At 42.1% G+C, this 24129-nt stretch overlaps 1 protein-coding gene across 1 annotated transcript; it reads left to right on the forward strand.

Moving 5' to 3' along the window:
- Positions 1-1211: 1211 nt before the first annotated feature.
- LOC136429198 (nuclear pore complex protein Nup160-like) lies at positions 1212-23091 on the forward strand. The gene is made up of 36 exons (XM_066419075.1): positions 1212-1338; positions 2254-2362; positions 2766-2973; positions 3615-3831; positions 4444-4522; positions 5325-5448; positions 5726-5798; positions 6258-6352; positions 6618-6692; positions 7104-7201; positions 8008-8098; positions 8641-8709; positions 9138-9221; positions 9640-9810; positions 9960-10068; positions 10582-10747; positions 11280-11428; positions 11929-12089; positions 12539-12672; positions 13099-13166; positions 13673-13899; positions 14243-14362; positions 14584-14682; positions 15092-15187; positions 15522-15616; positions 15967-16063; positions 16482-16587; positions 17086-17252; positions 17635-17692; positions 18054-18164; positions 18442-18568; positions 19042-19158; positions 19599-19743; positions 20058-20183; positions 20616-20720; positions 21793-23091. Exons 1-36 carry the CDS (start codon positions 1254-1256, stop codon positions 21940-21942), a joined length of 4311 nt encoding a protein of 1436 aa, XP_066275172.1. The 5' UTR covers positions 1212-1253; the 3' UTR covers positions 21943-23091.
- Positions 23092-24129: the final 1038 nt, after the last annotated feature.

Raw genomic sequence — 24129 nt, forward strand, 5'->3', positions numbered from 1 at the left:
TTGATTAGTCAAAAGCAAATTTTATAGAAAGTAGCTTAAACATAACATCATTTCAGTAATGTCTTTCAAGATCCTTGGCCTTGAAAAATGTTATATGGCCCACTATGAGGGCCGTCATTGGGCGTATGAAATGACCTACTTCTGGAGAGAACAACGTATAAGTTTACTATAACGCATGCATCCCATGGAGATAAAATATTGAATTCTACACGGCCGAATAGATGTTTCGAGACCATTACTGCTTGCAGATATGAGGCAAATTATGAACCATCTTCCAGAATAAAGTAGGTGATAAAACATATAATTCCCCAGAGCTAACGAAACATTCATTCAGCAACCTGACAGTTTTCACACCAAGTTATTGTCGAAATTGACTTACGTTAAACCTTGACTTAGCGTTACCATCACGGTACACGTCATTGAACATACATCGTGTTAATAGGATAATCAGGATTGCAAGTCAGAGGGTGTATCCTAGGTCAGCCTCGTTCTGTGTAGCACCTCTGAGGCCAAAGTTCTGACGCTTACCTTGTAAAGCGTCTTACAGATGGCACATGTGCACAGGAAACCATTTCATATCTAGGAAGCCGAGTTTGTGATATTTTCTCGCTTAAGCATGGAGGAATCCGAATAACTATACTAGTAAGCACATGGCATTGGTAACGTAAGTCAAAGTCAATGTTGAGTTACGTTACCATAGTTATTGAGGACATTTAGCTTAATCGGGACAAACAGAGGTAGACCGCAATTGCCTAGCATCACTTATATACATACTAGATGAATCGTTACAACTGTCACCAGTCGGTTAATACGCTTTTTTGATATAACTTAAATATAAGCAACATCACACCGTTAAACGGTCAATATCTCAAAAAATGTATATGTACTGGCCGACAGGGCCTTCCATTTAGGAAAATAAAGGTTTTAAACTACTAGTCTACATAAAGACCTATTAAGATCTAATCTTCATCGACGTATTAAGATCTATAAAGCCTGGGACAGGGTGCCTGACTCTACTCTCCAAAGAGAGCATGGGTTCGGTTGGTTTTTGACGTGTCTTTAGACTGTAGAAAGCCCAACAAAAACGCCTTATAACAGCCTCATATCAGCCGAAACCCCTGCTCCGCTTGGAGAGTAGCCTGACTCTCAAACCTGCACTGAGCTTGCTGTACTGCAGCACTATGATACATCGCTAGGTGTCGCCCCTCCGTCTGGAGATCTCCCTTCCCGTGGTGCGGTTCGCGGGAAGGAATATGGCGGGACGTGTGCTGAGTTTCTGCGAAGTTCCGCTGAATTTGGGCGACCAACAGCGATGGAAGGAGCTAACCGTCAATCTAGGTACGTGGGATCAAACGAGGAACGTCTAAAGGTTGATAAAACTCACGACGGCCAGCTTTGTGTCGCGAACGACGTGTGAAATTAGCGTCCAAATCTCGACTCACGGGAACACGTTTTGCCCCCCTCCCCACCTTCTGAAAATTTGGTGATGTTTTGAAGTTTCTTGTGAGTTTAACCAAGACCTAACGCAAGAAAGACTTTGTATTATTGTAGTATTTGCTCAAAGCTCTTCTCAAATTTCTGTTGATTACATTTCTTGTTAAGCCAGTGTCAGTGTCTTAAATTGAAGTTAAATGTCAGTAGTTGATAAATTCGGTCTTTCAAAATTTGAAGTTTTCACTGTTTCAGAGTCAGACAAAAATTGCATGAAATCTGCCCAAATTATAGAGTACCTGCTGCCGTTCATTCGCAAGTCTGTACATAGACAAATGGGAGAGAAAGTAGAACTAGTATCAGAGGCCTGCCGAGTAGATAAACCGATATGTCGTTTGTATTTTGTTCGGCCCAATGTATGTGGGAGCTTCGATAAGCATCAAACCTCTGCACAGAAAAGAACCCAGCACACTTATTGAGAAGAGTAGGGGTGACCCAGTGTGCTTGACTCAACACCCAAGCCAAGCCGCACTGCACTACTACCTAATGAAAATTGTCCTACATGTAAGTCTGAGGTTCAACCACTTTACCTTTAACGTTACCTTTAGTGTTGACAGCCACTCGGAAGAGTAGGGCAAGTCTACGTGAGTTCATCAGTTCTGTTGCAGCCGGGCTTTAGTTAGACTCAAATGACTGTGTATCCCTGTTATATTGTATCTGACCCTTACATGTACCTCTTCCCTCATGACCTCAATGAAAAGCGGCCATTTACAGTGAGTTGTCAGGACTTGAGTTGTCATTTACAGCGTCTGTTGTTTCCAGGCGGAGGCGGGAGTCAGGATATAAAGCTTCCTGAGCGCGGCGGCGGGTTCAGTTATAAGGATGGAGGGAGGGTCGGTGCTGGGGCGGCCTGCAACAGGCTCATCTACTGGTCAGTTCAAACTCCTTCATCTTCTCAATCCAGTAAACTTAGCTTGGGTGCCATCCTAGTTAGTTTTCCATACGACCACACCAAATTATTATTTTCTTGATTCTCTTCGGTCAGTTTGAAATAAAATGTCGCTAGCGGTGAAGAAAGCTGAAAAGAAAACTTGCGTCATACCGGTACTACTTCTATGATCATTCCCTCACTGTTCACACCAAAGCACAGCCCTCAGACTCCGTTTTCATGGTAATATTTTGATCTAAGTATTCTTCTTCTTCTTTACTGCTTAGTATATCTAAGTATTCTTCTGCTTTACTGCTTTTATATTATTTCCTAATTTCCAATAAGCAACAAATAAGATTGGTGTGGCCTACATTGCAAACAATGCTGTACTCTCCCTCTCTATCAGGAGGAGCTATGGGGACACCCTTGAGCTTGTAGAGCTCTCCGGTAACGCTAACCTGGACGGGAACGCGGTGCGGATCAGGTTTCCGGACTCCGTCGTGGTGCCGTGCGTCGGGATCCATGAGACCCACGCTCACGTGGTCGTGCTGTTCGCCACGGTCTGCAGCGTGCACAGGATCGTGTTGCCTCACCCCAGCAGGATCGCAAGGATGGTACAATATATTTTTTCGATATCTTTTCTATGGTGTGTAGAAGTAAAAAAAAATTCAGCTATTGGTAAAGCTGCAGTGGTTTAGATACAGGTACAGACAGGTATTTGCAAGGATCGTCGTACCTCATCTCAGCAGGATAGCAAGGATACTACAATGTCTTTTTTTCTATTCTGTGGTGTGTAGGGCTGTTTAGGTACAAGAAAGTTTCAGGTACTGGTTCAGTTGCAGTGGCGTAGATACAGGTCCAGACTATAGTATTTGCAAGTTGCGTACATGCCAGGATGGTACATTTTTTTTCTATATCTACTCTGTGGTGTGTCTCTGTATCTATATAGCTGGTGTAACTGTCCTTCGTAATTGCAATTGCATTTGAGTTCGCGGTGGTTTAATGTTGGCTGTAGACCTCTTCATCACCAACTTTAGATCACCTAGGAAATGCTTGTTTTGTCTTATTCCCGCCTACGACCTTAGCTTGTTTCAACTGTGAACTCAAAACCACAGGGAACACTCCATCTTCTCCCTGCCGTGAAATCAAACCATCGCAAAATCAAACCAGCGCAAACTCAAATGCATTTACAGTTTAACACTGCGACTCACTCACAAAAACTCACCAAAATGTTGTATCTGTTTTCATCCACAAGGACTATGGGGGAGACTACGGAATCCCTTCTGTGTTTGCTGACCTCTCATTGGCCGAGCTTCGCAACGAGGCCAACTTCCACCTCCTGAACCAATCACCATCCAACTACCCGCACCTGGGAGCCACCTGGCTGACCAATGAGGGAGAAGCTCTCTTTGCCATGGCAACCATCGGAGGAAGCATCTTACTGGTCAAACTTCCCCAGTATGGCATTCAAGGTTAGTGGAACAAGCAGGTTGTTTTCATAGCTTAAATTGTTTGAAGATACAGTCAAACCGGGTCAGTCAAACCTGTTGTAGACAACCACTTCCGTCACAAGCCACATTAAAACAGTCCCGTCCATTTTTACATATCAAACACCACTCTGTCCTGAGCAACCACCTGTTCTCAGCAACCACTTTGCCACAGTCCCTTCGGTGGTTGCTGAATGCAGGTTTGACTATAGATACCGAATGTACGTGCAATTCTGTGCACCCACACTGAGCTGTGCACTTAATTTTTGAAAAAGCCTTATAAGCTTTGTTGCACTTTGTTTGATGTATAATACCTGTTAGCTATACAATTTCAGTTTGATGTACTTATATATGCTTATTGAATATTCATATGCCTTTGAACAAGTGATGTCTTGAATCCTGATGTAGGTTGTGTACTGCTTTTGAAGATACTGTATATAAAACCAAGTTACATTTAGAATGTTACATTTAGAATAGAAAATAAGGCACAGTACAGTCAACAAAGAATTTGCGTGTGTGGTTGATTCTGGCTTTCCAACTTGAGACAGCTACATTCTTCTTATGTCCTCCAGTATGTAACAAAGCGTTGTGTTGCAGGTATTGTGAGTGAGCATGAGCTGAGACAGGCGTCCATGATGCAGCGACTGTGGACAGGCTGGGTTCCCTCTGTCATCAGGTAGGTTGATAGGGGGGAGGCCTATACCTTGCTAAATGTTCGAGGAGGTGTCTCGTGTGCGTTACAACAGCCTCATTACTCACATGGGTACCTACTGGCTGAAGTAATACAACCAGGTGAATAAATGTCACCACGAAAATGAAAAGTTGCTGGCTGAGTCTCGCGGGTCACGTGGCACGTACATGTAGTAGAGAACCAGCCAGTCTCCTGCTTTGGACCCCTGACACGAAGAGAAGGATTGGTCGTCCAATCACAACACTAAAGAAACTCATAGAAACAAACTAATTCAGAGGGATATCAGATTCTCTCAGTTCTGAAGAATAAACTTTGCTTGCTGCACCTCGTAAAGAGGAGGACCAATGAAGATGCAGGGCTGAAAATCCTTTTTTTTTGTCACTTAAAAGTTTACCTACAAATAATGAATTTAGAGGGTTGGGCTCTGCCTTCCAAAAATATACCGTGCCCTAGACACAGTGGATAGCAACCCACTGCCCCTACGGCCTCAAAAGGACTTTGGGACTACTGTAATTCTTGTTTCTTTCACTGTAACTTTAGGTTCACTGTTTTCACTGTCACTTCTGGACCGTGAACTTATCATCACCGTGAAAAACCTATTTATGATTCCTCCACACATCCTTTCTGTAAATCACTTGCTGCCACCGTGAAGTTAAAGTTTAGTGAAAATGTCAATTTTTTTTACACCGTGAAATTTTGCTACCGTGAACTTAAAGTGAATTAAAGTACCTTCACCTTATTTTCTGCAAATATGCGGCTGCTGTAACGAGTTGTGTTGTTCGTACAGGGGAGGCCAGGAGAGCTCGGACGCGACCCTTGACCTCTGCGTGCACCGCCAGGACTCCTTGGGTCACGACAACTTCGTGTTCGCTGTGTGTCGCGACCACAAGCTCAGGATGTGGTCCACTAACGTGAGTCTGGAACATTTTAGCATTTTAGAAACAAAGCTCAATGTGGTCCACTAATGTAAGACTGCGGGAATCTTTCTCATCTATCCTTTTTGACCATTAGGGCACCACTGAAGATCTGACAACCAATTTCCTTCACCAGTTTTCTGTTTTCTATGATATTTCACTTGGTGTACATGTCATGCCTGTCCATTCTCTCATATTATCCTCCCATCTTTTCCATTGCATTCCTCTCTTTTCTCCTCCGTTGGACTTACTTCCTCTGTTGTCCCCTCATCAGGACCAGGAGTGTGTAGCAGAAGCCGACCTGTTGGACTACGTAGCCGACAAGATCGACCAGCAGACTGCTCCAGGTACTTGTTTTCATGCCGTGTATGAGCCTTCAGCTCTCTGAGGTAATCATTTGGCACCCAATTCCCTATTTGTTACAGAGTTAGGCAGGGAGGCAGTTAAAAACTTAACAATCAAATGCCATGTCTTTCTTGAAAACTTAAAATGCCTTGACATGCCTTTAAAAATTTATGAAAAAGGCTTGTTAATCTGTATGATGTCTGCAACGTGGAGGCCTTGGGTTTATTATAGTACATTTGTACTCAGTAAAAATTTGATCTTGCTGCCATCTTGTCATCATGATATGTAGATTGGCTTATTTTGAATTTATCTTGTTAACAGACTGTTTGAAACTCCATAATTCAGTGTTTCTTGTCCAGTAGATCTGGATACAAAATAATGATCCAGTTTGTATATAGTCAGTCAAACAACCATGTACTTTACTTTATTTCATGTTTATTTGTACTTTAAACCTTTCCCAGGCCAGAGCCACATGATCCAGAAGGCGTATGACAGTCAGACCCACAGTCTGTACCTGGTGGCTTTCCTGTCATTCGCCGACAGGTCTATGGTAAGGCTATAGGACAACTATTTACATCACCTTAATTATTTGATTAGAGGTAGATGTAGGTTTTGAAATAGGTCTGGTCAGATCCATAGCAAAGTGTATGAGACACAACTAGATATATTTATTGTAGCTAGATTTTAGCAGCATGTTAAGATGGTATTGCTAAATGCTATTACAAGAAAAATGTCTCAGTTTAAACAACAGTGTTGTTGGGATGTTGCTGTCTTTCTCTATATGTAACTTAATTTTATGTAACTTGAATGTTCCTCCCCAGTTTGTAGTTGTACAGCCAGTTCTGGAGGATGGGCGGTATCACTTCCTACACATGGCAACCCTGTGTTCACCTCAGGTGAGAGAATAAAGTCTTCTTTGATATCTTGAAGACACTCCTTCGTTTTCTTTGGTGTAAAGACTCTTTGTCAACCAGTCAGGAATAGGGTCATGTTTAGAAATAAGGACTAAACTCATCTCTTTAGCTGGAGTCATGATTTTGGATTTTTAGGTGTTGAGTGAGATTGAGCATTATGTTAGGTCTGTGAATCTTGCCCAGTGCCCAGTCCTGAAGAACTCACGAATAACGTAGTGACAAGTCATTTCCTTGGATAATTCAAGACTTACCACATAGATATAGAGTTGTGATGTCCTAGTTAAGACAGCATGTACATTGTTTCATGCTTATACACATAAATACATATAGCAAAGGTAATTTCCGATGTGACGACTTTGCTAACACACAGATATATCTGTGTATTTTACCCAGGAGAAGCTGATAGGCCTCCACCTGGACCCCTCCACCCTGTGGACCGTGTGGACCAACAGTTACGACGAGACTGTGGCTAGGTACTGCAGTATTGAAAGGTCAGTTAAGTCTTATTCAAACACTGCATTGCAAAGGTCTATTGACAGGAAGTGTGTGTTTGTGTGTGTGTGTGTGCGTGCGCCCGTGCGTGCGCGCATGTGTGTGTGTGTGTGCATGCCTGTGCATGCGTAGTGGTGCGGATCGGTCCGGCCGGACCGGTTCCGGACTTGTAAAACGTTTAGGTTCAAGTCCAAAAAAACCTAAACGTCTGGAAACAAGTCCGGACTTGAAAAAAAATTCTCTCACTCATACACTCCTTTTTGTTTTAAACCATCTTAAACCTTCCTTAAATCGTGAAATTTGCACTAGAAAAATATTAAAACATTGCTGTTTTTGTGTTTATAACTGAACCTCTGTGTTAATTACTGACTGTATATAATTCCGTATATATAGTTTTCAAATTACGTGTAAAATATCTGCCAATATGCAATTTTACATGTAACACGAAAAAATATTCCAAAATTATTGTTCAGGTCCGGACTTTCAAGTCCGGACCTGAACCTAAACCTCTGGACTCGAGTCCGAACCTGAACCTAAACTCGGGTTTAGATCCACACCACTATGCATGCGTGTGCAATAAATGGGAAAAATGTTCCTCTTACTCTTAGGCATAAGTGGCAGCAAACAACTACACCTAAATGTCCTTGAATGATATACAAACTGATATTGCATTTTCAGTAAACTTTGCGGCATGTTATCACCCTAAACAATGTCCCTCTGCAGTCCACCCTGAGCCACATCTTTGCTGGTACAAGAGCTGGAAAGTGTTTTATTTGACATTGACCCTCCTTATCTCTCCATTCAGTGGCCAGGCTGGTCAGCAGGGCTGGAGTCAGGTCATCTTGGAGCCAGCAGTCAGCCCAGAGGTGACTGTGCCAAACCATCAGGACCCGAGTGTGAGTATTGACATCATTTAGTTATCTTTTATTAACTTCTATCAACTTTTGTTGGGGGTGGAGATTGGATAGTCGCTAAAGGAGGGTCCGGGTAACACCTACAGCCTTGCGGTCGCCACAGCCGTCTTAGCCTGCTGAGCCACTGTGGAATGTCCCTGGGCCTAAAGAGTGAGGTTGGTTGGCGCGCACTGATCCTCACTTTAAGCAGACGGAGCGCAGGCGGGAAGGAAGTCCTACAGCGATGGAGAAGAGGATTGGGCTACACAGCCACAGAAGAGCCTGCAGAGGAGGACAACCTTCCCAGTGATCTTCGGAAGCGAAGAAGCAGCCATCTACCATCTATTAACTTTTGTTAACTCTTATTTAATTTTCAACAATTCATGCATAACATATGCATGTAAATGTATGTCCTGCTATGCTATGCTATGTATTGAACCAGTAAAAGACCCTATTCAGTGATTGCGTGTATTTAAAAACACTGTGAAACATATCACCTTTGAAGCTTATGTTTCTCACAGGCTCTATTTATTTTCCTCCAACAGGAAGCCTATCTTGAACACATTTTCCACCCAGGGAGGTTCTCGTTACAGACCATCGCCAAGGCTTTACATGTGAGTAAAGTTGAAATGTTCATGTTTGGGCACAAACCTACCCTTTAAGGTTAGGAAATGATGTCTTATTATGGTCCACAATGTATCATTGAAACTAGTGACAATGTTTTGTGCCTTAACTTAAATACTGCATGCAAAGCTGGTTTGTTATGCCGAAAACTGGCTCTTACACTAAGTTACAGGTGCAGACCTCTTCTGATATAATGTTTTACCACTTCACACACATGCCGTGACTAAGCTTTGCCTAGATTTTAATAACAATAATAATAAATTTATTGCAAATTCATGCCCGGAGGCTAATTGCAAGGATACAAGGAAATGAGATAATGATAATAATGAGTATATAGTAATGAAATAAACACAAAGTATTATTTATTTGCCCCAAACATGTTTGATATGAATACATGTACCTTACAATGTTGTTATAGATCTACCGGCGCTCAGTTGATGTGATAGCAGACCTGTCAGCAGCAGTGCTGAAGGAACAAGTCTCACTGGTGGTAGAGTCAGAGGTCAGGAAAAGTCATGTGCAGTTGTTATGTTAACTTCAAGAACAAAAGACATATTGTTGAATTTTTTTAGTAGTTATGTTTAAAGTCAAACTCACTCTAGACTTAGATAAGTGGTGTTATTCATATGGCTTCGAATCCATACTCTCATCTAAATGAAGAGTATGGGAGCCGCGGAAAACTACCTAGGATGGCACCCAGGCTTCCTTCTTTATGTCCCTGTTCTTTTGCTTGTCATTCAAATTGCTGTACATGGCTTGCATTAAAGAAAAGCTTCTTTGTGATGTTCAAAGCATGCGAAATGCTGATATGTGTTATTTTATGAAGGAGGAGTTAGTAGAAGCAATGCCCCAAGAATTCTTTGAAAGTTAGCAAAATGAATAGTTTTATCATAATCTTGTCATGTGTTTGCTGTGTTCAGATCCAGAACGCCGTGACAGAGTACGAGGTACAACAGGAGGAGTACTACCAGGTCCAGCTGCAGAGCTGGAACAAGTTCTACATGTGCTGCACACAGTACCACCAGGTAGCAGCACGACCAGTGGGGGTCTACAGCGATGAGGACACTGCTATGGTGTGTCTGGTCAAGAAGGTAAAAGCAACTCCAATATTTTGCCATGGAATCACTTAAAACACTACAAAAACCTCCTTTCAGTTCCTATCACAAAGTTAAAATCCTGGAAAAATAAATGAATTTATAGTAAGTTTCAATCTAAAGGATTTCTCTGTTTTCCTCTGCAGGGAGCTGTGTCCTTCCTGCGACCTTGTGATGGAGTAGAACACTTGTACCTGGCTCCGCAGGGGGTCTGCCAGCCGCAGCACCTGTCCGCCGCTCCCTTCAACATCGCAGGTAAGGAAGCTGTGGTATTCTGTCGAAATCTAACCAGTCAAACCAGTACAGGCGACCACCTGGCCATTGATACTGTGATTCTTGTTTCTTTCACTGTAACTTTATGTTCTCTGTTTTCACAGTCACCTCTGTACCTGTTATTATCATATTTATGATTCCTTCACAACTCCGTTCTGTACATCACTTGCCGCCACCGTGAAGTTAAAGTTCAGTGAAAATGTCCATTTGCCTTACACTGAGATTTTGCTACCGTCATGATAAAGTGAATTACAGTATCCAGTCAGGCTGTCTAGTGATCACCTCTACGTAATGACCATGGCCACCTGGTCAGTCATATACAGTCAAACTGTCTAGTGACCACTTCTGCATCAGGACCACCTGGTCATTGATATACCTCTGGTGTGAACCTGTACACCTCTTCCCTTGTACAAATGACAAGAGGGAAATTTCTCTAGCTTTTAGTCCCGTGTACTGCTGTTAACTTACCTGTGCACCTTTACTTTTAATACACAGATGACAAGCTGTGCCGAGACATAGTCCTACTCGGAGACTGTCTGCGGCTGATCCGTGACCAGCTGACGCCGGACGTGGTGTCGGCCGTAGAGCAGGACCTGTTCCACCTGGAGACGCCGCAGAACATCGTGGAGCCGCTGGTCAACAATGTCATCTCTGAGGCCGGGTAAAGTCCTTTTTTCTCTGTTTCCAAACAGACAAAACTCAAAAGATCAAATCTCCCATGAGGACTGAATTAGGGTCTCTGCCTGTTGTAATATCCTAGACACCGGAACCTCATGGAAACACATGGTCAACTACTTCATCTCTAAGGCTGGGTAAACTAGTTCTTTCTTTGAATAAAAAGACAAAGTCTCGTTGTACACAACCAACTGATTTATTCCACCAACGTTTCTGTGGCCATCTGTTAACTTTCTCAGGGCAATTCTGGCTGGTTCACACTGCACTGCACAAGCCCTCTAGATTAGATTTTGGCCCCCCTAGGGACTTGCTGTAGTACTGCAGGTGAACTTCCAGTTTTGATATTGCGTTTGCTGGACATGCTATGGTCATGATTTTGCAGTGGCAGATAGCCCTTGGGAGGGAGAGTAAGTTTGGGCCACCTAGCAGCTTCTTTGGAACTTTTTGAAAGATGGATGTAAGAAAAAGTTTTGGGACATCATTAAATAAAATCTAACCTTGCCCCCCTCCTGTTGCAGAGATGTGGACCAGTCCTCAGCTGAGGTCATCAGCACCTTGGAGTCCAGCCTGCAGACCATCATCGACGCCCCCAGGGCCATCGACACGGTACTGCAGGCCATGGATGTGACAGGAGGCGACCCTGAGAATCTCGCTGTGCCTGATCTAGGTCTGTTTGTTTGTTTGTTTGCTTAAATCTGATTTCACTTCGACTATTGAAAGACACTGGAAAAAGCTCTTAAAAAGTACAGTCAAACTTTCACTGGTGAACGCCTCTGCTAATGACCACCTGGCTATTGTTGGCACTTTTTGGTGGTCCCTTATTTCCCATTAATTAAAGCATTTTGAATCCTGTCTGTAGTGGCAGTTCTACCTGTCTACTGTCCAGGCGTTGTCTATTCAGATTGAATAGGGATGCTACTAGGTCACATGTGGCCAGTCTTCAACTTTGACCCATTTTAACTTAAAATTCTCTGAAACTCCACACCATCCCCAGCATGGTCACTCCGCACCCTCACTATGCTCCCCTTCCACTAGTTGCAGGTTTTTTTTTCTGAAAAAACCCTGATTGTCCCTTGAACGGTCACCATTGAAATGTTAGACTAAACATATTTTTTTCTACAACTGTTCTTTTTGTTCACAACATTGACCATTACACCCCTTTTCCAGCTGTGGAGCCCCTGAGACAGCTGAGTCTGAACCATGTGTTCGGCAGCGCCGTGGGACATGCAGTACTGGAGAGTTCCGCCAGGCAGCTCGCAACGACACGGCTCGCCATCTGCCGCGACCTGCTGCTGCTGCAGGGCCTCATGGGAAGGATGGGTCAAAGGGTAAGTCTCCTTGCAAACCTCCTGGCCCCATGTTTGGCAGAAAATATTAAAAATAATTTCATAGAAATTGAAAGGCTCAAGATTTTTATGTAGATGATACCATATCTCGTTTTGAAATACTCTAGATGCATTTAAGTTTGTGTTGATTTGATTTAATTTTGTGGTGAAGAGAAAATGGAGTGTTCGCAGTGGTTTTTTAGTTTGCAGTTGAAACGTGGTAGGCAGGCAGAAGACAGAACAAGCATTTTCCCGGTGGTCTGAAGTTCGCGGTGAACAGGTTACAGTGAAAACTGCGAACATTTAACTACTTAACAAACTCAAAAGCATTTACAGTAAAACTGTAGAGAAGATATGTATGTGCATTTAAAATTTGATTTGACAAGTATTTTAGTGCTTGGATTGAAAACATGCCAACTTCTGCTAATGTCCTTTTTCTTTGTGTGTGACAGGCATCTCTGTCCCAGGACAGTCTGAACAAGCTCCAGTCAGATCTCATTCCCAGGACAGCCCAGCTGATGCAGGTGTATTACGTCATCACCTGGGTTGCCATGGCAACCTACACACATGTTCCCAGCAACAGTCTGTGAGTAACCGTGTTTTAGTTTAAGTAACGATGGTCTCTTTTTGTTCAGAAAGATACAGGTTATTTTGAAAAATCTCAAAGCAACATTGAAAGAGTGAAGTATCCTTAAAATCCAAACAATTTATTGCTTGTTGTAAAGCCAGCATCACACTGTCAATGACTTTCGGCTAAATTTGTTTATCACAAAAGATAACCAAATATCCAAATCGGCAGAGAATCAAGTTTATTTTCAACTTGAACTGAACTGGGGACTTGCAAGCAACAGACTATCTGTAAAAAAATGTAGAGTGATTGTGAGGACTTGCCTTAGTGCTGCCCAAAATGTCCTCTCGAGCTCACAGACCCCTCAGGTGAGCTATATTCCTGCTGCTGTGTGACCCCAGATTGTATTTGTTTAACAATCATAATGTTGCCCTTTGTATACAGAGACATGAACCTGAGGCAGCTACAGGCTATGGACATCTCAGACTTGGGCACAGGGCTGCCCAGATACTGTAAGTAACAAGACATGAAATGATATTATAAGATATACACTCACTCACTCACTTGCTCGCTCACTCACTTACTCACTCGCTCACTCACTCACTCACTCGCTCACTCAATGACACTCACTATAAAATGAAATATAGAATAGGATCAGATGAAATAATATTTAATGAAATGCAGTTAAATGTAACAGAAAACAGTGGGCGCATCTGCATGAATTGAATTTATTTTCTTTGTGGTAACTATTTACTTACAATAATTGAATGGAATTTCTTAGGAAGATTGTTTTTCCATCTTTGTTGAGTTTATAAACGATATCCTCAAAAACCATACTTTAAAATCTGATTTTTTAGTAGAAGAAAAAAATATTAGCTTGATTTGTAATTAGGCATGCGCAAACATAATATCATTATAAAATAAAATGCACATAATCACTTTTGCATAGTGTCAGACAATCATAATGCCTGCAATAAAAAGTTACATACATGCTTGACCTCTGACCTTGTTTCCATAGTGATGACAGAGGGCACCCTGCTGGCCCTGTTCCTACACGGGGTCGGAGGTCAGCAGCTGGGGAGCCTGTTGGCTGGACAGGAGGACCTGGACCAGGACCCGTGTGCGCTGTGGGCCGGGGTGCTGCAGACGGCAGTACTCTACATACTGCAGCTGCTCTATCCCATGAGCCCCAGCAGTCTCCTCCCAGAGTTCCTCATGACAAAGTGCCAGTATCTGCAGCTACAGGTAGAAAGAGTGTTTGTCATTCATGGTTTACATTTGTACAATAAGACTAGAACCCCTAACCCCTAATGCCTTCAGCCATTGAATGTACATCTACCTCAGAATATGTTCAAAAGTTTTAATACATTTAGATGACTCGTCATTGGTTCATTGCTGTAGCACCATGAGACTAGAACCCTTAACCCTGGTGCTGTCACTCTTTAGGAGGATGTTCGTCTCCTGGACAGCTGGTGTGTGTGGAACAGCTTTTTCTATGTCGTTAAGTACTGACATTGTGAGACTAGGTTGTTATGAGAACTTACAGGGCAGGACAAGAACCCCTAACCTCTGACCACCCCCTCCCCAGGAGTTTGTACGCCTGCTGGACAGCTGGTGTGTGTGGAACACTTCCAGCAGGAGGTTCTTCCTGGGAGCGGCTTACCTGAACTGTGGGGAGCCTCACAAGGCCATGGACTGTTTCTTACAGGTATGGGTGGGAGAACGAGTTTAAAAAGTCATGAATGAAGTTTTCGATGTTGTATAAATGGGAGAGGAACTCATAGCCCACTGTCAGTAGGATGTTTATCATAACAAATGTGAAATAAGAATTGTTATTCCTCGGGTTTAAACTCATTGTTGTTGCCCAACATTTTAGCTTTTTACTTGAGTACAGAAGTGTCTGATGCCATTTTAATGCGTACACTGTAGGGAGTCCATGGTGTTGGGAATGAAGATTTCCTACTGAACAAACTCCTGCAGCCGACAGACCAGGAACTGCCACATCTACCTGTGCTGTACCTGGTCAAGGTATTTCATTGCTTGTCAATTGTGCCTTTCAATTTTACCTGCTGGCATTGTGCCATGTATATACATCTACATTTTTTGGGTATTTCATGCATATTCTATAATATAAGTTACAACAATGAAGAAAATGTTTTGTTAAAAAAATATATTTGCAATCAGAGAGTGTGTTGTTTTGTAGTAAAACTCCACATGTCTGTAGCTTGCAATAAAGCCGCTGTGGAACAAGAAATTTGCAGTGGTTGGACAGTGTTACAAATTTTTTTTCAGAAGAATTTGCAATTTCAGGCAACAGATTGATGTCAATTGGTGTCTGTTTGCGCTGCTTTGCGACTGCCTTTAACAGTTTGTTGCAATTTGGCGCAGTCCAGTGACCATTTAACTTTTTAACTGACCACTACTGTCCTCTCGTCAGGTGCTGAGGTTGCTGGAGCAGTTTGAGGTCCCAGAGCTGGTCATTTCCCTCGCCAACTCTGCCATCGGCATGGCTCAGCCAGATGATCCCAACATTGTAAGTATATCAACTACATTCTTAAGTACATAATTATCTACTTATTTCTTAGAATGATACGATATCTACATGTATGCTAAAATTTTTCTTTGTAGCTCTCTTGTGGCAATACATCTTTGCAAGATTTTCTTTTCCAAGTTTTACGTACACAACCCCATTTACCTACACTTGCTATCTTACCAGGTCAGAAATAAAGCTGAGCCTGAATCTAAAGGTCCTGATAACCATTATCTATAACTCACATAAGGGGCTGTATAACCCAGATGGTACATAAGCACGTTGACTGATGATGATGATCATAACTCACTTATTTGTGTCTTTTGTGTCATTGCAGCCAATGCTGTGGTCGAAGGTGTTTAAGTACCACCTGGAGCTGGGGCACAACAACGAGGCTTACGCTGCCATGACTGCAAACCCCGATCACACAAGGTGGGGAGAATGCTCAAAAATGTGCTCAGTTTATTTTCATGTCTGTGTTGGTCTTTACATATCAGGTACATGGTTGACTTTAGACCTAATCTTACAAGAAAGGAAATCTTACCCTTTTTAACTCTCTGTGTGCACAATGTACATGTTTGTGTTGTCACTTAAAGGGGTTTCCAAAAAATTATTAAAAGATCATACCTTCATGATTGTGCATGTATGGTTGCCTTGTTGGCAGGATGTGCATGTAGGTATTATCTTGTGCTTTAAAGTTTGATCTTGTTGTCAATGAGCTGATAATTTCAGCCTGAAAGAAGGGCTACTAGAAGTGAAATTCCAACATGTTTGTTTTGTAGGAGGAAAGACTGCCTGCGACAATTCATCGTGATCCTGTGTGAACGGTCGCAGCTCCAGACACTTGTGGAGTTCCCTTATGTCGGGCTACATGACGAAGTGAGTTCTTTAACTGTTGTGTCATTTGTAGGAATTGGGTGTTCCAGATGACTATCAATATCAACAGGTGGAATAAACACAAAAGAAAGCGGGGTTAACTTCTATTGCTTTGTTGAAATCCCAAACACTTCGAATTCTTTCACTTCAAGGTTGAGCAAAAGTTAGGTGTGACAGGTTGTTTAGTGTAATATAACCTGCTGCTGCCACTCAGCGTGCCTGTGAAGCTGGTGTGATAATCTGAATGGCGGTTACGTTGTGTATACCGGCTCTACAGATATAGTACCACTGTGCACTGCTTTGTGTTCTGCATTAGATTTTATTGAAATCCTCTAGCCTAGGACAGGTTACCAAATTTAGATCTACTGATTCTGCTTGAGAATTTTGTTTTCATTGATGTTCCTGTCTTCTTTTCTGCCAGGTTGTATATATTATCGAGTCCCGTGCACGCTCAGTTGACCTGACGGCTCACAACTACTACGACCTTCTGTACGCATTCCACATCTACAGGGGCAGCTACAGGAAAGGTACGGATCATAGCGAATTCTAAATTAACTGGTTAATAGATGTGTGTAGTTGCTACGATTGACGTGTTTTGTTGCTCCTCTTTCTTATATGATTGCTGTGTAGGTGACATCCATAAAATCTAGTTGTCATTCTATCTTAAGTCTTTTAGTTTTAGTTGTACATTGTAGTTTGCGGTGAAGATAAGTTGTGACGTAACATCTATTTTGTTTGTTTCCCCCAAGCTGGTAGTACATGTACCATGAAAGGGTACGGGCTTGAGACTAGGACAAGAACTTCCTGGAGTGAAAAGTCTAAAGAAGCAAGCCAATTGTTACCTGGTTGTGTTCTAAGTTCTAACCATGTTTGTTTGTTTCTTGTTTACCCCACAGTTGGCAGTACAATGTACGAGTACGGCCTGAGACTAGGAAGGGAACTCCCAGATGTGAAAAGTTTACAGAAACAAGCCAAGTGTTACTGGCTGTGTTCTAACCTTTGTTTGTTTGTTGTTTACCCCACAGCTGGCAGTACGATGTACGAGTACGGCCTGAGATTAGGGAGAGAACTCCCAGGTGTGAAAAGTCTACAGAAACAAGCCAAGTGTTACTTGGCTGCCATCAACACTCTCAGACTGGTAGACCCCAAATATGCCTGGATTGTCAAACCAGTCAGAGTAGAGACCGCTACGGTATGTTCAAAGATACCCCCGTCAGCATAAAGAAAACTTCTTTCATGTTAGCTGCTGATTCTCAAACATGTTGTAAAATATGATAGCTTTCCTTTCTATTGTTAGCTAATTTTGAGGCAAGTACCTGCTACTGCTTATGTAATGTTGTGTAAGTGAGCAAGGCAGCACATTGACCTGTTTTATGTTACAAGTTATGCTTTTTTAATCCTCTCTCTTTTGAGCTAGCCTAAATTTAAGGTATAAGATAAACTACTACAAATTTGGTGAAGGGTTAAAATGATGCACCAACCCTTTTCTCTTTTACATTGTTTCCCAAATCAAATCTCAATGTTGCGAAATACTTCTTTGTGTTCATTAAAGCTTCCTTGTCGCTTTGCTCTAGGAGGAGGGTCGTGTTTCTCCAAAGAGAGACTACAGCGGGGACCACAGACTGCCTCACAGTAAGGGACTGATTCTTTGTTTTCTTTTCTAACTGTCAATCAATACACTGAGAATGTCATCCCCAAAACAAGTTTGTTTGCTTAGTAATCTCCATGAAAAATGGGGGTATTGCTTTTGGTGTGTCTGTTTGTGTTTCAAGATATTTTTGGTTAGCATAACTTAAGAACCTCTGGATTGATTGTAATGATATTTGGTACTCATACATTTGTATGTATGGATGTGGGTAGGTCTTTGTTTTTTAAGCGAGGGCTAAACCCATTATTTGACAAGAGAGGGTGAACCAAAGATGGAAAAAGCAGTACTCTATTGAAAAAAAGATGTCTAAGCCTTTGCTATATGTGTTCCTTTTTTTGATTTCAGAAAAGAAGCAGGTCGAGATCCTGGAGCTGTCAGAACTGGAGAAAGAGTACATGGTGGTGCTTGCTAGATTGCACCTCATACAGAAGGACCCAGATCCTGCACATGCTACAGGTAAGAGTTTGGGCCTGTGGGTAAGCCTTCGCTTGATGAGAAATTCTTTATCGTATAGACTTTATTTCGGTGACTTTGTTCTGGTGACTGTCTGTCACCTTCCTCAGGGTAATTGAAGCATTAGTCTCAAAGCTACAAGCTAAATACATTCCTGAGACATGCTGACAACATCACAGCTTCATATATGAGAAAGAAATTCACCCAGGTATCACTTCAGGTGACGTTATGGCTAGATATTGTCCTAGATGCTGAACAGATGTTTTTATTTCTCACCCAGGTCCGCCCCTGTCCGCGGAGGAGACTGTAGCCCTGCTCGTGCAGGCAGGTCTGTTTGACAACGCCGTGTCGCTGTCTCAGGCCTTCAGACTGTCCCTGGTGCCTGTGTTCGAGGGACTGGCCTCCAAGTAAGTCTGCTTCATGTCTCCTCTCAAACTTCAGTCACACAACTGAGGTTTCCTGAGATCTTAAGAATCGATCTTGATAGTGATCATGGAAGCTCATCTGTGTTGGTAGTGATCATAATACAGTGCTAAACTTTCTTCCAACACAAGGATCTAATTTTCAACGACCACGTAAAGACACGTGTCAATAAAGTCATGTGTCTGTAACTCGCGAAAGTTTACCTGTGGTCGTTGAAAATTAGCTCCTTGAATACCTAAGTGTTGGAAGGAAGTTTAGCATTGTATTGTAATCTTGATAGCTTTTAATTACTTTTTGTACATGTACTTCCAAATTACTCTCTTTAACAATTTTAGGTCTAGAGTAGAGAGACTAAAAATCATTGTAGGACCTTTGGTACACTGCCACTTTCAAATTGTTATGTTACATGTAAGGTGTAAAGAGACCCATTATGAAAGCAATCCTCTTCATATTCCAGGTGTGTTAGACTGACCCAGAGTGGCCCAGACGTCCCCAAAGTTGGCGGAAAGAAGGAAGCCTTTGATTGGCTGGGAGCCAACGACATCCCCTTCACGCACACATCTAAGCCGATCACGTAAGCCTTAACTTAGACTTTGTAAACGGTTTCCAAAGTGCAGTGCTTTGAGATGAATGAATGATTTTTCCACTGGGCTACTGCCACCTTTGACGATGTGCTAGGTCTACGGGTTAGTAAACCTACCTTTTGACCTTGATATATTGAGAGTTCAAATTCTGTCACTTGACTTGCACATTACCATATATAGAAATTGTGGCAGTCCTTTAAGGGACGCTGAGCCAGAGGACCTGTGTATGATGACAGTGACAGCCATAGTTATCGATGAGAGTAAGGGTACATCCCAGCGAGTGAATCAAAATAACATGTACATTTACAGCATATTTTGTATCAGCCTTGTCTTACACAGCTTGTACTTACAGTGTAAAACTGGCCTGTTGCACCTTGAGGCACTTCACCTATTATGCAATGAAATTTAAAATGTCTTGCCCCTCCTGCAGTGCTGCTGATCAGGCCTGGCAGCTGTTGCAGACTTACCTGGAGAGGTTCGACATCGCGGGGGTCAAAGGTTACCACAAGAGTGTGGCCAACAAGCTGCTGTCCTTGGGGGCCCCCCTCCCCACCTGGCTGGTCAGGGCTTACAAGGTCAGTATGACTGGACCTTTTGTGACCTTGACTTTTAGAGTTTTTAACAAGGTCAGAACATCATCTGTAAGCCTGATGTCACCTTAAGTCTCAGCAAGGCTAAAGCAAGGTCACAGGAAGTTCAGTACTTTTGGAACCTTTTGTGACCTTCAGAATTACAGCTGAGGAAGGTCTGTGCTTCTGTAACATCTGTGACCTTCATGTTTAACCTTCAACTAACAAGCTTTTAAAAAAAGTTAAATTTGAAAACATATTTTCACAGTTGATGAAGGGATGTCTTAAATTGTTGTAACATACTTCACTTTCACTTTCAGGAAAAGAATGCCTCTGAGCTGTTAAGACTGTACTTGAACTTTGACCTGTTGGAGGAGGCGTGTCACCTGGTGGGGGAGTACATCGATGCTGTGTTAGGGAAGGGCACGGAGTACTTTGGGTTAAAGGTGAGGGATCATGACCTGTGAACTTTGTACATAGTCAAGGATACTTAAAAGTGTTAGTATGAAGAATTTTAATGATGGAAACCTGTTTCTGCCAATTCTAGTGTTAGGAATAATGTCATTGATATGAATTTTTTATGTTTCTGATGTAGTGCCTGTTGCATGTTGCTCACCTTCCTTTGCTAATAGTAATAATAAAATATGTTCCAGAGTGCCTTTCATGCCACCTAAACAATAGTTGGCATGTTTATTTTCCTTCCTAAACTTTCAGAGCACCCTCCATGCCACTTTCCCTAGTGTTTGGTTACCTTACACAGCCATCGACCATCTTCTATACACTCTCAGAACTGTACTTCTAAACAGTTGTATACTTGTATACAGATCTGCACTTCTGAACCATTGTTGACATGTATATTGTCCTTGCTTCTGTTCCAGAGTGCCCTCCATGCCACCTCCCCCAGTGTTTGGTTACCTTACACAGCCATCGACCATCTTCTATACACACTCAGAACTGCAGAGGGAAACTCCATGTATGCCAAGGTACAGCAGGAGTTCTGCTACAGTACTAATGATTCTTGAATAAACCTAAGGCCACACCAATTTAATTTCTTGGTAAACAGATTTTTTTTTAAATTTTAGCAACCCAAAAATCATGAAAACAGAAGGCTGGGGTAAAAACTTGCACCTGACCCTGTTCACTCCCTGAAATTGTATGTACCTGAGTACAAACTTTCCTCTAAGATTCTGTTTTCATGTTGATTTTCCAATCTAGCATTTCTTTTAAATTCTGTTAACCAAGAAATTAAAATAGTGTGACCTAAAGGTGAAAAATCTTTATGTATGATGATATATGTTAACTTAAGACAGAAATAAGAGACCATGATAAAAAGAAAAGCATGCTCTTTCAAATTACTTTTGAAACTTGAATACAAATTTGGTTGCACAACAATATGTACACTTTTTTAGGAATTCCAATATGTTGCCCTCAAATTTCTGCAAAGGGCTTTCCAAATACAAATGTTATGGCACTTGTACATTCAAGCCTGGCAAGCCACCCACCTCTAGTTACAAGCCACAGTCCTGTCTAATTGTACACTGTTAAATCCCTCTCTTCTGTTCCAGTCACCATTTTTCTTCAGTCTTTTGAGGGGTCGTTAAGACCTGGTTTGACCATTTTTTTCACTGTGGGGGAGGCAAATTTTCTATATTCTCGTTTGGAACTTATTGCAAAGGCATCCTTTATTGGCACTGCCTGATCTGAAATGATTGTGCTTTTCTTGACTTTCCAGCTACACAAAGTAATTAGTCTTTTGGATATGAAAATATATAAAGTACATGTATGTCAGTCCAGTCTTTTCACAGAAGTTTAGAGGGAAAAGTTCATGTAAATGCAGAAATGTTCGCGGTTTTCGCGACGACCGTTTCACCAGGAACTTAAAACCACTGCAAACATTTTTGTCCAATACTGTAGCAGTATGTGACTTTTGGTCTGCCGCGAATGTAAAAATACAGCAAACACTCCATTTTCTCCTTAACGCAAAATAAAAACCACGCAAAGTGAAATGCATTTACAGTATTGCATTGACATCAGATTATTTTGAATGTTTTCCAGCTACACATGGAGCTGTGTGACAAGCTTCAGGTTTACCACCGGAACGTGGAGAGGGTTTCGCAGGACATGGTGCAGACTGCGCTGCAGAAGGCAGCCCGGCACTCAAGACAGGACCAGTCCTTCAACATGTCATCGTACGGCAGAACATAACAATTATATTAAAATGTTACTTAGATGTCACAGTTAAGGATTTATATGTTTTGATATAATTCATGAAAGAACAGACAGGACCATTCCTTCAGCCTGTCGTCATATGGTAGAACACAACACTAAACATTAAAGTATTACTTAGATGTCATGTGATATTGATATGTTTTGATAGAATTCATGAATGAACAGGGGGTACATGATATGATACAATTTGATCAGTTCAGTTCAATTTGATATTAACATGGATAGTCAGACATTTCAGATAGCATCCACTATTCTGACATTTTCAGTCACTTATGAAAGACTGACTGCTGTCTGAAACGTCTGCTCTTTAGAGAATGCATCGATCCAGTTGCTTCGTTTATTTTGTATTATGTCATGTTTTGCCTGAATGTCTAACATTCATCGGCATAATCTGTGGGTACAGCTATGGCTGTGCAAAGGAAACATGAAAACAGTTATGCCGAATCTGCCAGCATTTCCATACTAGAACTGTAGTATAGAGACCTGACATTAAACCTGATATTTGATAGTTTTGAAAAAAAAAGTGGATGTAGCTCTGTAAAACAGGTGTACGACTCCTATGTGCAGAACAAGAAGGTCTTCTGAAGCTATTCGCACCATCATGATGTACTTGTTTAACAAGTGTAATAGGTAGTTTGCTATATTTGTGGTGGGAAGTTATTTTGCCCCTACCCCATCCGCCTCCTTTTACCCTAAGGCCACACTGACACCTGGGTGCACACCTGTTTTCACCAGTTACTGGTATGTCATCTATGTCAGACAGGGTTGGGGTCGGCAAGGGTTAACTAAGATTTTAACATGCAAGAATCTTTTTTGGGGGGCATGCACTGGCATAATGTTCGGGGTGTTCAGAGGATGTCATCCAAAAAGTCTACTCAGTGTGGCCTAAGGTCTCTTGTGCCACTTTCGGGAGTAAAAAAAAAACATCTCAGGTATTGGGTAGGATCAAACTTGAGAGAATTTATCAAATTCCTTTTGTATATTTTAGTACAGTGTTTTTTCACTATAATGTTTGTAAGTCATTTGGTCTCAAACTTTTTTTCTAAAAACCTTACCAACAATGCTTCCTGTACTCTGTAGTTTCTTTACTGTGAGAAAATGAAATAAACTAGACTTATGTATCAACCTTGCCAAATGTTTGCTTGTTATTGTTCACATTTGTAAGTCATTCTGCATTCTGATAAGGACTAGTATCTGACAGGCCTGTAAATAGAGGTGTTGGATAAGTTACAAATTCCAGTCCTTCATAGAAATGATTGTGAAAGAGAGAGAAAATGTGATTGTTATTCTTGTGTGAAAAATAAACGATGCAGGTAACAACTGGTGGCTTTGCCTTGACCCACTTTCTCAAGGTGCAGTCACTTACATGTATGTCGAACGACTTTAAGGTACTGATTGTAAGAGCCTGCTGTAGGTACCTGCTGTACGTGTATATGTATGACTTGGGAAAATATCTGTAAAGACAGTAGATTACATGTCCTACTTAGGAATTCGGTAAGCCCCTGTCACACATATAGCCGACCATGGCCTCAAGACCTTGTCCATATTTTGGAGTTAGCCGTGATAGTCGTGAGCAGGGTCATCTGTGGTTGGGAGTTGGTCGTGAGCAGGGTCATCTGTGGTTTGGAGTTAGTCGTGAGCAGGGTCATCTGTGGTTTGGAGTTAGTCGTGAGCAGGGTCATCTGTGGTTGGGAGTTAGTCGTGAGCAGGGTCATCTGTGGTTGGGAGTTGGTCGTGAGCAGGGTCATCTGTGGTTGGGAGTTAGTCGTGAGCAGGGTCATCTGTGGTTTGGAGTTAGTCGTGAGCAGGGTCATCTGTGGTTGGGAGTTGGTCGTGAGCAGGGTCATCTGTGGTTGGGAGTTAGTCGTGAGCAGGGTCATCTGTGGTTGGGAGTTAGTCGTGAGCAGGGTCATCTGTGGTTTGGAGTTAGTCATGAGCAGGGTCATCTGTGGTTGGGAGTTGGTCGACGAGGATGCCTAGTACTAGTCTTTAGAATTAAAGTTGTCTGCGCCAGCCGACTAGTGTAAATTTTGAAAAGCCGAACTCAAGAAAGTCATATTTTGCTTAGATACGATCAGATTAATCACTTGTGATATAGTCACCCCGACCAATCGAATCACGTGAATCGCATTGAAACTCAGATTCGTATCAGCCATGACCCGA

Source organism: Branchiostoma lanceolatum, chromosome 3 (assembly GCF_035083965.1).
Source record: "Branchiostoma lanceolatum isolate klBraLanc5 chromosome 3, klBraLanc5.hap2, whole genome shotgun sequence".
Lineage (NCBI taxonomy): Eukaryota > Metazoa > Chordata > Leptocardii > Amphioxiformes > Branchiostomatidae > Branchiostoma > Branchiostoma lanceolatum.

What these genes read in the sequence shown, in the direction of transcription:
- LOC136429198 (XM_066419075.1), top strand. Translation starts at nt 1,254, where the DNA reads ATGGCGGGACGTGTGCTGAGTTTCTGCGAAGTTCCGCTGAATTTGGGC. An exon ending in TGCAACAGGCTCATCTACTG is followed by an intron (nt 2,363 to 2,765) that starts GTCAGTTCAAAC and finishes CCTCTCTATCAG; the next exon opens with GAGGAGCTATGGGGACACCC. An exon ending in AGCCAGATGATCCCAACATT is followed by an intron (nt 15,188 to 15,521) that starts GTAAGTATATCA and finishes GTGTCATTGCAG; the next exon opens with CCAATGCTGTGGTCGAAGGT.